Below are 14667 nucleotides of genomic sequence, written 5' to 3' on the forward strand. Positions count from 1 at the left end.
TAATGTTTTGTATTCTTACTGTGTGTGTTTGTGTATGTGTATTGTTTTTCAGGACAGAGTTTCTCTGTGTTTTTGATATTGTAATTCTTCAGCCTTTAATGTGAGCCAAGGTTTTAAAACAGTCTAACATGGATAATTATCTGCCTCTGTTTTTCTTTTTCTTTTTTAATATAATTTTATTTATATATTTATTTATTACAATTTATTCACTTTGTATCCCTGTTGCATCCCTTCCCTTGTCTCCTCTCAGTCCCACCCTTCCTCCCTCTTCTCCCCCATGCCCTTTGCCTAGACACCTGATAAGGGAGGACCTACTCTCCTTCTATCTGACCCTAGCTTATCAGGTCTCATCAAGGCTGACTGCATCATCTTCCTCTGTGGCCTGGCAAAGCTACACCCCTCAGAGGGAGGTGATCAAAGAGCAGGCCACTGAGTTCATGTCAGGCTGTCTCTGTTTTTCAAAAGTATATTATCCAGGGATAGGACACTCATGTTGCTTAATATATTAGAGGTATTTTAAAAAAAAATCACATAATCTGAGCAAAGGAATGATATTTATTAAACTATTTTAGATGGCTATACCACTTTATCAAATTAAACACTTAAGTGTCTACAAATGGAAAGAGTGAAAAGTTGGCACAGGAAAGTGTTTTGTAGCTGTGAACATTATTCTGCTTTGGAAACAGCCTCTTGGCTTTGGCAGTCTGTCCAGGTGCTTTGCTACGTGATAGGGCTAGAATTAGCCGATTCATACATCAAAGGATTCAGGGTTTCCTTTGCAACACAATCTTATTCTTTGAAGTCAACAGTCTAATTTGGATGACTCCTTCCTGTGGAACTCAGACTTGCCTTCATCAGTAGGTATATTCAAAACATATATTGAAGGCAAAGAAGACAAATGTTAAATTAATTTGAGCAGGGGAGTTACAATTTTCAGCTTTCTACTTTAAAGATTTTTAGAAGAAATTAAATTTGGGGGATGGTAGTGAAGTCTATATTAAGAATTCCATTGTAATAGGAACAGGAACTGTCTCTGACATGAACTGACTGGCCTGCTCTTTAATTACCTCCCGCTGAGGGGGAAGCAGCATTACCAGGCCACAGAAGAAGACACTGCAACCACTCCTGATTAGACCTAATTGACTAGGATCAGAAGGAACGAAAAGAAGATCTCCCCTATCAGTGGACTTGGGGAGAGAGATGCATGCAGAAGGTGGAGGAAGCGAGGGATTGGGAGGGGAAGAGGGAGGAATCACAGGGGGGATGCAAAGTGAATAAAGTGTAATTAATAAAGAATTTATATATATATATATATATATATGAACATGGGGCCATACTACCAGTGGCAATCCCCTCTGAAACCAATAACCAAAGCAACCATTTTTCTTGCCTAACTTAATTTTTTTTTGAGTAGTTTGGTCAATGTGACACAAAATTCTCTTCAACATGATCTCAGGCAGGGATAGCATTACTAGATAATCTAATCTTAGGGGTTCACCATCATATTATGTGGTCCATCATTGACTGGAACAATATTTGCACCACATAACCATACCTTGTAGTTATCCAGTACCCTGTGCTTGTGCTTCTCCTGCTCAGTTTTGTGATTTTTCTAGAAGCAAGACATGGTTAATTATGAACTCCTTTACAGGACAATGGTGTGCATAGTGTTTAGATTGTTGGAAAGAAGGAAGGAAGTAAAGAAGAAAATAAAAGAAAGAAGGACTATTTTGTTACTGTAGTGCTAGTGATGCAACCCAGGGCCTTCCAAATCCTAGACAAGTGCTGTCTCGCTGAGATACACCACCAACCAATACACCAACCTGTCTTGGCTAGAAGATGTTTTTTTTTGTTTTGTTTTGTTTTCTTTTCTTCTTTTTATTTTTATTTATTTTGCAAATCCCTTAACAATTTTAGCCATGAGATCTAAACGTACCAATTACTTTAGGTGTGTTTTCCAGACTATGTAACAAGAAATTTCTGCTCTTACAAAAAAAAAAAAAAAAAATGCTTACATCTTCTGTTGCCCAATATTATAAAGAAATTCTGTATAAAAAAGTATAAAAATAGCAAATATGTATCCTGGTGGAGTTGCACAATTTCTTATTTTAGGTTGTTGACCAGTGCAGCTGAAAAGCAGCAATTTAACTTTTGCCAAGAATTTCCTTACTATGAAAAAAAATTTAATTATACATATATATATATGTATATATTACAATTTATTCACTTTGTATCCCCGCTGTAGCTCCCTCCCTCATCTCCTCCAGGTCTCACCCATCCTCCCTCTTCTTCCCCTATTCCCTTTCCCTAGTTCCCTGATAGGGGAGGACCTCCTCCCCTTCTATCTGATCCTAACATATTAGGTCTCATCAAGACTTACTGCATCATCATCCTGTGTGATCTAGCAAGGCTGCACCCATCATGGGGAGGTAATCAAAGAGCCTGCTTCGGAGTTCATGTCACAGACAGCCCCTGTATACCTTACTGGGAAAAACACCCAGAAACTGAACAGCCACGGGGCTTCCTTTGAACAGGGTGCATGGTCCTGAGTTAGAGGTATCTCCATCCCTGATCTTAATCTGTACTATAGAGCAACAGTAATAAAAACTGCATGGTACAGGCATAGAAACAGAATGGTGGATCAATGGAACCGAACAGAGCACCCAGAAATAAACCCACACACTTATGGACACCTGATCTTTGACAAAGATACCAAAACCATACAATGGCAAAAAGACAGCATCTTCAACAAGTGGTGCTGTTCCAACTGGATGTCTACATGTAGAAAAATGCAAATAGATCCATACTTATCACCCTGCACAAAACTAAAATCCAAGTAGATCAAAGACCTCAACATAAAACCCGACACATTAAATCAGTTAGAAGAAAAAGTGGGGAAGACCCTAGAACTCACTGGTACAGGAGACAACTTCCTGAACAAAACACCAACAGCACAGGCTCTAAGAGCAACAATCAATAAATGGGATCTCATGAAACTGAAAATCTTCTGTAAAGCAAAAGACACTGTCATCAAAATAAAACGACTACCTACAGATTGGGAAAGAATCTTCACCAACCCTTTTTTTGACAGAGGGCTAATATCCAGTATATATAAAGAAATAAAGAAGCTGAAAAGCAGCAAACCAAGTAATTCAATTAAAAAATGGGGAACAGAGCTAAACAGGGAATTCTCTATAGAGGAATATAGAATTGCAGACAAACACTTAGAGAAATGCTCAACATCATTCTCCATCAGGGAAATGCAAATCAAAATGACCCTGAGATTTCACCTTACACCAATTAGAATGGCCAAGATGAAAACCTCAAGTGACAACACATGCTGAAGAGGCTGTGGAGAAAGGGGAATCCTCCTCCACTGCTTGTGGGAATGTAAATTTGTTTGTAAATGTAAATTTCCTTACTATGAAAAAAAATTTAATTATACATATATATATATATATATATATGTATATATTACAATTTATTCACTTTGTATCCTGGATACAAAAAATCAATCTTGGAAATCAATCTTGCGCTTTCTCAGATAACTAGGAATAGCTCTTCCTCAAGATTCTGCCATAATACTCCTATATATATACAAAGGTTGCTCAAGTACACATCAAGGACAGTTGCTCAACCATGTTTGTAGCAGCTTTATTTGTAATAGCCAGAAGCTGGAAACAGCCCAGATGCCCCTCAACTGAAGAATGGATGCAGAAATTGTGGTACATCTACACAGTGGAATATTACTCAGCAATGAAAAATAAGGAAATCATGAAATTTGCAGGTAAGTGGTGAGACCTGGAAAGTATCATCTTGAGTGAGCTGTCCCAGAAGCAGAAAGCCACACACGGTATATACTCACTCATATAGACATGTAATATAGGATAAACCTACTAAACTCTGTACATCTAAAGAAACTAATCTAGAGAGAGGATCCTGACTAAAATGCTCAATCCCCATCCCGAAAGGCAAAGAGGAAGGACATCAGAAGAAGAAGAAAACAGGAAACAAGCTAGAAACTCACCACGGAGGGCTTCTGAAAGCCTCTGCCCTGAACACTATCAAAGCACACGCTGAGAATTATGGCCAACTGTTGGGCAGAGTGCATGGAATCTTATTTAAGAAGTGGGAAATAGTAAGATCTGGAGAGGACAGGATCTCCACAAGGAGGGCAACAGAACCAGAAAATTTGGACACAAGGGTCTTCCCAGAGACTCATACTCTAACCAAATACCAGGCATGGAGATAACCTAGAACCCCTGCACAGATGTAGTCCATGGCAGCTTAGTGTCCAAGTGGGTTCCATAGTAATGGGAAGAGGGACTACCTCTGACATAGTCTGATTGGCCTGCTCTTTGATCACCTCCCCCTGAGGGGGGAGCAGCCTTACCAGGCCACAGAAGATGACAATGCTGCTGCCCCTGATGTCTGATCTGATAGACTAATATCAGAAGGAAGGAGAGGAGGACCTTCCCTATCAGTGGACTTGGGGAGGGGCATGCATGAAGAAGGGGGTGGGAGAATGGGATCAGGAGGGGAGAAGGGAGGGGCTTGTGGGGGATACAAAGTGAATAAAGTCTAATTAATAAAAATAAAAACAAGAAAGAAAAGGAAAGAAAGAATAAAAAAATTGAAAAAAAAATTCCCACATGTTCGGCAAGTGCTTTTCCGTTAAGGCATACTTCCAGCCCCAAGAAATTAACTGTGTTTATGAAACATTCATGCTGCCGACTTAGATGCTGAATAATTCCTGTTCTTTGTAATTATTACTCAATCAATCATTCATCTTCCTCCTATGTATCTCTTCAATGCTATCAATTATCAATTAAATCTGTTGGACTTTTATGGGAGCAGTATGGCAGGATACAATTTATTGGTTCTTTTTGTGATATGGCTGGAAAAAGAAGAGACATATGCACAACATCCAGACAATAATATCAAAATAGCACATGCAAGTATGGCAGGAACTCCAAATGGATATTCTGCACAAACACTGGTTGGGGTAAAACAAATTTTGAATGCTTCTTAATGAAACTCATTCTTAAGATTTGGGCCTGGCAAGTTGTCTGCACTTCCCATTGGAAATTAGAAGGTAAATGTTGTTGGCCAAAATGTGCCATGAAGGTGTTCAACTAAGACCAGAGATACTGCCTAACGAAGCACAAAAGCAGTCACTTTCTTCTGGTCATCTTGAAAATCAGGTTCAAGAGCTTAGATTTGTTCCAGGAAGCAAGAAGAACTTTCTGGGAGAGAAGAAAGGAGAGAGTGGAGCTAGCACCTTTCTGTGCCTTATATATTATGCCATCCATTCTTCTATCTCAGGATACCTGCAAAATTTCTGCCTGACTGGATCACTCTCCTTCTCTATAGTCACGTAATCCCCCTATCTCAACAGTTATGTGTTATCTCTTTAGTGACATCTTTTCTGACCACCCTTATTTAAAGTTGTAACCAACCTCAAGCTGCCAGCATTTCTTTTTTTATCCTCCCTACTCTTTGTCTTCTTAACATTTTTTTTCTTCCTAATTCACTACATGGTTTTCTTTTTTTGTTTTTTTTTAAGATTTATTTATTATGTATACAATGTTCTGCCTACATGCATGCCTGCCAGAAGAGGGCACCAGATCTCACCATAGATGGTTGTGAGCCACCATGTGGTCGCTGGGAATTGAACTCCGGACCTTTGGAAGAACAGCTCAAGCTCTCAACCTCTGAGCCATCTCTCCAGCCCCCCTACATGGTTTTCTTATCTTTTTGTTCATTTAATTCTTTTTACACCTACTGAAGTATATACTTGCCAAAGAGAGGAGGTTTTTGTCTTCTTTATATCCAATTCTTGGAACAATGCCAGGAACATGGGATGTGCTTGTTAGATGAATAAAGAAGATGGTGTGATGGCCTTTTAAGGATGAGCTGGACAGGACTTTTGCTAGAAAAGGAAGAATAGCCAGGGAAATGATCTGGCCAGTCATTCAACTGATCCTTAGCTCCTGCATGGTTTATAAGAATATGAAGTGATTACTGGATTAAATGCCTTCAAAGACTTTATATAAATCACCAAGGTGTTGCTAATAAAAAAGACATCTGAACTCGATTACACTCATGAGCAATTAATCATATGTCAGGAAAACTTCTAAAATTAGGTTAAGAACTGGAGATGTTCCCTTGTGTTAGAATCTTACCTGGCATGTTTTAAGGTCCTGGGTTCCATCCCCAGCACTAAAATAGAAAAGGAAAAGAACTTGGTTAAATGCTACATCATGTAAGCCATACAACCTTGGACAAGTTACTAAGCCCATACTTTGAAGTGATCTCCAAAATGGAACATTCTCTTCATCTACTCACTGAGTCATTGTGAATAATAAATTAGATAATTTAGTAAAAACTTTTAGCTCATACCTGGCAAGTTGTGCTAAATAATTAAGAGGTTAGTAAATTCATGATCTGGGCCATTGGCCGTTGAATATGTGATTTAAAATCTTGCTACCACTTAGTTCTGAGAACTTCACCAAATAATTATTTCATCTCTCTGGCTCAGTTTCCTTATCTCAAAAGGGCAAACTTGTGTATGCTTCCTAGAGTCACTGTAAAGTGCACAAAGCTCGAGAACAGTACAAACAAAAGGACTCTGCAGAGGAAACTGTTGTCATGATTGTTGCTATTATTCCTACAGAGCCTGGCCTGCCTTTTACAACTCCATCTTTCCCATATCTCCCTAAGTGAACAGTGTCAGGATTTTTAGAAGCTGGGATGCTGTTGGAAGATTTCAAAACCACATCTGTCCCTGTGTTGATACTATCAAAAGGGAATCTCAATGCCAGGTTGAATGTATATAAATATGAATGAGGGCCACAAAGCCAGCATGTCAAAAGAGGAAGAAAAATATTTGTCCAAGTACAGCTTGCAGGTTTTCCTGTCTCTTACCCCATTGGAAAGATTAAATTTCTTTTCTCTCAAACTGAAACTATAGATCAAAAGGAAAGAAAGCCTGGGCCTGTAAATGAGTATATGATCTAAGTATAGCCTAGTTGATATGTATAAAATTGGCCATATTACAGAAAGATAAATAGCCTATCTAGGTTTCCATGGGCCAGGAAGGCAAGATTCCCATGAACATTTGAGATGACACAGTAAAAGAAAAAAAGGTCATCTTTCATGATCTTGATTTAAAGTGAATGAGGCCACCCATTCCTGCTGGCATTGACTGGCACCAGCATCAAGAACAAGAAAGCAAGAGAAAGTTTATAGAAATGTGAGGCCTTCACCTCCAGAGCAAAGATAAGAGGGAAAAAGGACTTAGAGGGCTTTGACGCTGACACTAGTGACATGGTGTCACAAAGTAAACCTGCTTCTCTTAAGTAAAAGCTCCGGAAGGCAGAGCTTAGATGGTTTTCCAGCCTGGAAAATCTTTACAGGCTCCTAAATAAGGCCGCATGAAAATCAAATTGTTTTCTTGCTTTCATCAAGTTTGCCATAAAAGCTGAACCTGAGTCTTCATGCCAAGAATTAAGACTCTCAGAATTTACACAAAGAATACTTTAAAAATTGAATGGCTAATGAGGTTGCTTACATGACAGTTTATCAGTCTCAGACTCCTCCAGCTACCGCCATTTAGTTCGTGCATATCCTTTGTGCTTTGTATAACTTCCAGTCCTTCCTGCCTCATGCTTGTGAGGTACAGATTTTGATGCTTAATTTAAAGTTAAAAGAACAAGAGTTTGGTGTGGCTCTATAGTACAACAATTACTTAGTGTGCTTGAGACTGGCAGTTCTAGCTCCAGCCCCACTTCATACATACATACATACATAAAATAAAATTAACTGAAGCTAGAGAAGTGATGCAGTACTTAAGAGAATTTGCTGTTCTTGCAAAGGAAACCTACATGGTGATTGACAACTGTCTGTAAATCAACTTCCATGGGATCTGATGTCTTGCTCAGGCCTTTGTGGGCACTAGGCAAGCACCTGGTATACATACGTATATGCAGGAAAAATACTCATACATATAAAATAAAAATAAATAAATCTTTAAAGAAGAGAGTGAAACCGACAAGTGCAAATACTGACCCATTTGACTTTACACATACAACTATCACATTTAAGAGCCACTTTGAATCTGCTCCGTTAACCTCTTAAAAGCCATTTTATATGTGGTTCTATTCCAACTTCTCTCACAACTTTTATATTTTAAAAAACTCCTGAGAATCTCAAATGGCTTTTGTTTATATGACTCTGTAATTGCTATATTAAAATTGAAACTGAGAATATTTAATTTACTTGTTAATCCATTTAAAGTCACCACAATAACTCTTTTGCAAACTATCATATATCATCTAATTATCAGGAAAAGTATAATTGACAAGGTTTAATAAATGACATAGAACATTTTTTCTTTTTTTTTTTTGGCTGAAAACAAGTAAAAAAAAAAAAAAACTAAACAAAACCAATTACTTAAATGCTTGTACTTCACCCATTAAATGTAGAAATGAATAAATGCATGAAAGGAAAATTTGAAATATTGATAACCAGGATGGGATTTTGCTTGAGGATAATTATAAATGATTACTTTGTTTTAGCTTTACATCCTGTAGTTCTAGGGATTAAACCCAATATAAGACTGGCAGCTGTTCTACCTCAGATATATACTTCGTGCCATAAATATTTAGTCTTCATGATTTTCTTTGTCATCTAAAAATTTTACAATGGTGTGTTGTGTTTGCATATTTTAAGTGCATATGACATTTAAATCAAGCATATCTCATAATCTTTTCTATTCTGCCCTGCCTACCTTCTCAAAATGTCTCACCTTCCCAGAAGTAGCTTTGAAAGACTACTTTTTTGGACTCCTACCATCTATTTCCAATAATTCCACTTCACTATTCTTTCTAGGAAATCCAGAAAACAATGTAACTTTCAAACACCCTAATCCCTCTGGTGTCACCCCATGTCATAGTGTTTATTTTGGGTCACTTATTTAAGTTTGATCATAGTGTTTTGATACTAGTCATCAGTAGATATATTGGCTAATGATTATTTTCTGAAAATTGCCAGATAATCTGCATTCTCTTTTCACAAATACATGTGTACATTGGTACACATGAGTACACACATGCACACATATGCACATTTTGACCTACACAGCTACTATAAATGAAATTGAAGTTATAGTAGCATTTGCATATGACTTGTATTATTGCAAATTAGTTATTTAAATTTATTTGTGTTTTATTTTCTTAACCTATGATAGTAAGAAAACAATTACTCTGCTACATCACAGGGCAATTTTAAGGATAAAACAGAAATACTATATGAAGTTCAATTTTGTAACTTGGCACTTCATGAACTGGGGGCTTATTTTGATATCTTTTCATGACTTCTTCAGAAGGATAGGCAAGCTGCCTTGGACAGAGTTCAAAACAGTAACAATTACAGAACTGTTAATACTGTAGCCAAACCTGAAGGCCAAAACTCTTGCCGTGCCTTTTGTTGTGTGCTTTTATAAACTTCCATTTCCTCCCTCTCCTGCTTATTCGCTGAAGCTTAAAGCTTTAAGATTTTTTTAATGAGCTCAAAAACACCTCTTTCCTGTGTTTATCGGGAAACTGTCCTTCATCTAATTAAAGCATACTTGCTTTTATGTATGTATCTTGCTAAGCTAAATCATTCTCTGCTTAGATATGTAAGACACTGAGCAGTGTGAGTAAATTCATGCATAAGAAAGTCACCTGTACTCTTCAACATGGTAGTCTTCATATATTGTTTGGCTGTCAAATTGCTCACACAGGTTGTTACTTCTCACTTTAGATTTGGTTTTAGAATTCTAAATACAACCCTTTTATGAGAGTGTGCTTGGAGTTGGGTGATGGTGGCACAGGACTTTAATCCCAGCACTTGTGAGGCAGAGGCAGGTGGATCTCTGTGAGTTTGAAGCCGGTTTGTTCTACAGAGTGAGCTCCAGGAGTGCCAAGGATACATAAAGAAACACTGTCTTGAGAAAAAAAAAAATGTGCTTGGGTTAAGAACATTTTGGCACTTGGACTCTACCACCATCACCTTGCTGAAATTTTCTGGTTTAGGGAACCCCATTCTTTCTCTTGGTTTATATTTCACCTGAAACTCTGACCTTCAGTGTGCCAAACAGAGTCTTGTAATGAACCTGCCATCACCCATATGTTTCCTTCCACCTGATATACTTTATATGAAGGTGTTGTCCTTGGGCAAAGGATGAAAGAGTTGCAGAGAAGTACTCATCTCAAAAGGCATCCTTCTTAGAAGATGAATGTAGGAGCAGGCTTCAGTCATTTGGGTAAAATCTGAACTGCAGGTCGTGGTTTGTCAGTTAACTCTGCTCTGCTCTACAACTTTTCTCCTTTTCCAAGTCAAGCTCAAGAGTCAGACTGAGGGTCTCTCTTTCTGAAACAATTATTTTGTGCTCCCTGTTACTTGAAAAAGAATTAGACTTTGGGAAAGGGGGATTCTACTAATGCATTGCCTTTGAATTTGTATCATGTCTCTTTACCAAGTGTCTTGCCTACCCTTTAGGCTTCTGCCATGTCAGTGGCCTCTTCACATGAGCTGCCCTCTATTTCTCTGCCTCTTTATCCTTGGTAATTCTTTCTTTTTTTCTGACTCTTATGACTTATAGAGAAAAAAAATTTAGACCAACATCGTCACAAAACTTAACATGAAAACTCTTCTTTTACTTCTCAGTTACCCTGACTACAAACTCAATACAAGATGAATCATTCTTGAACGACTCATAGTTCCTGGGAGGCTTATTCTGACTCAGTTGAAAGATGTCATATTACAGAGTCTGACTTCTGACCCAGGTTTTTAAACAGACCCAAAAATAGGTTTGATACTATCTTTTAACTGCCATCAGCACGTTAAGCCTCCCAAGGGTGATTTGAATGTTGCCACACTGTCAAATTTTTATGGGGCTCTGTTCATATATCTCCATATCAATATGTTGTTCTTCTGGTGGGGAGAACTAGCTAGTGTCAAAATGCTTTCAAGGGAGGCCTGGGGTTCTTTTATTTATTTTAATTCCCATGACCTACAAAAACTTCTGTGTATGTCTATGCTTCTGACTTTCTGGAAGAGCTTGACAGGTCCTGTTTTGTAGCTACACATGCGGTTTCTTGCCCCTTCTAACTTGTATTGTGTCTATAATTGTAATTTTCTGATTCTCCGTGTATACAATGGCTCCTGATTCTAAGATGTTTATTAGTGTTGTGGTCAATAGAGATGCTTTTTGGTTACTCTCTTCTGTATTGGAATTTAGATTTTATATGGTATGGATCCCAATATTAGAAATAATCCACTTTACTGTGCTTAACTTGTCACCTAACTTATTTGTATGAAAGAAGATTTTGCTGGAGATACATATTTATGCCAAAAAGTTGAATTTTATTCTTTAGTTGAGGTGCCAAAAGGCTGGAGTGTATGTTAAATATGGGTCACTCACTTAACAGTAGCTAATAGGATTTTGCTTTTTAAAAATCGCCAACTTAGAAACTTTAACAAAATTTACACTGTTGTAAATATTTCCTTTTAAATGTATGTGTCTCACAGGGAAAATCATACCCCTTCAGAGGCCCATTGCCATCAGTATGGAATCCAGTTGCCTACCTAGATAATAACAACTTTTGGAGGACAATGGATGAGATGGGTCAAGAGGTAATACTTTCTAAATCTGTTTTGGCAGCATATGAAGTTTTCATTAGTTCTCAGAAGAAAGAACATGAAATGTGTCAACAATCCCATGTGCATAGCACCAGCACATACTAAGAATCACTGAACATCAGTGAAATGAGTGAATGATTTTTTTCTAACTTCTAAAAGAATGGTGTATCACATAGACTGTTATTTATATATACTTGATGAGCAAGTAGAGAAGCATGCAGCCTACAGCCTCCCTGGGATGATATTTAGAAAATTCCCAGGACATTAACAGTTCTTCGATTCTCCAGCATGCCCAAACCTCCAACTCTTGAGTAAACACATGGAAAATTTAACTGAAAACTCTGATTTTGAGATGATTAGTGGAAGTTCTTTGATTCTAATTAAAGAGTTGAATTTTTAAATGTTTTCTATACGTTATTAACTTAATTCCCCTTACATGTAGCTTCACTTCTTATGGTTGTACTTATCTATGGCCAAATGCATAATGGAAAATATTAAAGAGAAAATTCCAGAAACAGAGACTACATTCACATAATTTCCTACAATACGTTGTCATACACATTCTGTTTTCTTATTTTTACTGCATTGTGGTGAGCAATGTAATAATTAAATTTTATTATAGATACATTTATATAGAAAATATATTTTTCTGAAGGAAAGTTATTGTAAACTGAGTGCTTATAAACTTATGTGTATATGTGACAGAAGAGGTACACAGACAGTGAGCTTTATGCTATTTGAGAAACTATTATGGGCACTAGGAAAATTAAATTTAAAACTTTTTCTTTGAAGTAGAGCTTTAATATTAACTATTTTAACTATTTAGTATTAACTATTTTCCTAAAATATTTAATTGAATGGAATTTTTTTCCTTTCTTTTTTAATGCATCTGAATGTAGATTCCCAGTGATGCTCCATGGAAGGCACCTCTTGCAGAAGAGTGGGACTACATGACAATGAAAGAATTGATAGATAAGATCTGCTGGACCAAGTAAGATCTTCCATTGGGCAAAAGAATTTATTCTGACAATGCTTGGAGTTTATTTAGGTCCTCATTTTAACAGCATGAGGCAAGCAAGTATCTGTTTTACTGTCTAAACCCATACCACTGGCTACACAAATAATTGAAAGATGCTGAAACTAAGTCTTCTTCTAAATATAGGTGTATTTTACTTCTTTGATGTAGTTTTGCACCACTAAGTTGCTGTTTTTCCCATTAAGTCCTCATAAAAACTAGAATGAGCCATCTTTTTTACATAGAATATTTTAAAGACCAGTGGTTTAACAGTCTAACTTATTAGGTTGTTAATATAGGACTGGTTTTATAGTCCTTACTGGTAGTCATGTGAAGTTAGCAAGGCATTTGAAACCTGTTTTGTGATGTAGTACAACTCTTCAGTGTTTTAAAAAGTGACTTCTAGGTAATTCACACCTATAGAAAAAACATGAGCGGACCTACACCTCAATTAGTGAAAAGCCTGTAGTGTCAAAAGCAAAGGTTTTGAAGTTCTTGTTTGCAGCTATGGGAAGTGTGTACAGTTTCCATAGGCCTTACTTATCCTGGGCAAAAGAGAAAGTGGAAAGAATTGCATGGTGCCAAGTTCAAGCCAAGTTCAGGCCCTTAAGTAATAGAACTGGGAGCCAAATTCAAGAATACTGTCCTGAAATGCTAAGTAGAAGCTCTTTTTTAAATATTTTTTATTTTTTATATTAATCACAGGTTATTTACTTTGTATTGCAGCTGTACAGCCCCTGCTTCATTCCCTCTCAATCCTACCCTCCCTCCCTCATCACCTCCCTGCCCCTTTCCGAGTCCACTGATATTCTTAAAAGTATATTTCGCTCTGAAGTTCATACATTTACATTCTGAGTGTTAAAAAGGAAGTGATAGCACTGACCACTTAAGGTAAAAAGAAAACAAGGTTTTAGATATATCCGAATATTAGATGTAGGAATAATCAGGATATGTGAACAGTCAGACTTGTCAATACAGTTTCTTAAAACTCATCTTCAAGAGAGTGGATTAAAGCAGACACTGAGACTTATGGCCAACTGTTGGGCAAAGTGCAGGGAATCTTATGTAAGAAGTGGGAAATAGTAAGATCTGGAGAGGACAGGAACCCCACAAGGAGAGCAACAGAACCAGAAAATTTGAACACAGGGGTCTTCCCAGAGACTCATACTCCAACCAAGGACTATTCATGGAGATAACCCAGAACCCCTGCACAGATGTAGCCCATGGTAGTTCAGTGTCCAAGTGGGTTCCATGGTAATGGGAAGAGGGACTGCCTCTGACATAATCTGATAGGCCTGTTCTTTGATCACCTCCCCCTGAGGGGTAGCAGCCTTACCAGGCCACAGAAGATGACAATGCAGCCATTCTTGATGTGATCTGATAGACTAAGATCAGAAGAAAGGAGAGGAGAACCTCCCCTATCAGTGGATTTGGGGAGGGGCATGCGCGAAGAAGGAGGAGGGAGGGTGGGACCGGGAGGGGAGGAGAGAAGGGTTTATGGGGAGATACAAAGTGAATAAACTGCAATTAATAAAAAAATAAAAAAGTAAAAAGTAATAAAAAAGAAAAAGGGAAGAAGAAAAAAAAGAAGTGAGAGATGGATAGAAGGAAGGAGGAAGAGGGAGAAGGAGAGAGAGACATTAAAGGGCATCCAAAAGATGGAAAGACTTAAAATAATGTTGTGAAGGAATAATTAGAGGTTTTAAAACTAGTATTAAATACATAGCAAAGCAGGCTTCCATAAAGTATAAATAGTGGGACATAAAATTCCACCTCTGAAAAACAAATTATTTTTGATATGTATTGTAAAACACAATGGAAATCCACTGCCAAATATCTCATGAACAATAAGTGGTAAAATGTATTTACCTATTACTGTTCTGTTGGATATTCTGACCACCTCAAAGCTTTTAATATTATTATTATATGATATGCTGAATATTTTATAATATGCTCTTGAAAGC

At 37.4% G+C, this 14667-nt stretch overlaps 1 protein-coding gene across 1 annotated transcript in view; it reads left to right on the forward strand.

Annotated features, from left to right (window-relative positions):
- Positions 1 to 14667, forward strand: part of Maob (monoamine oxidase B) — a 143460-nt gene that overhangs the window by 94510 nt on the left and 34283 nt on the right. The window contains exons 4-5 of the mRNA XM_060375604.1: positions 11578 to 11682; positions 12588 to 12679. Coding sequence (XP_060231587.1) covers positions 11578 to 11682; positions 12588 to 12679 — 197 coding nt within the window. The remainder of the gene's footprint in view (positions 1 to 11577; positions 11683 to 12587; positions 12680 to 14667) is intronic.

Source organism: Meriones unguiculatus, chromosome X (assembly GCF_030254825.1).
Source record: "Meriones unguiculatus strain TT.TT164.6M chromosome X, Bangor_MerUng_6.1, whole genome shotgun sequence".
NCBI lineage: Eukaryota > Metazoa > Chordata > Mammalia > Rodentia > Muridae > Meriones > Meriones unguiculatus.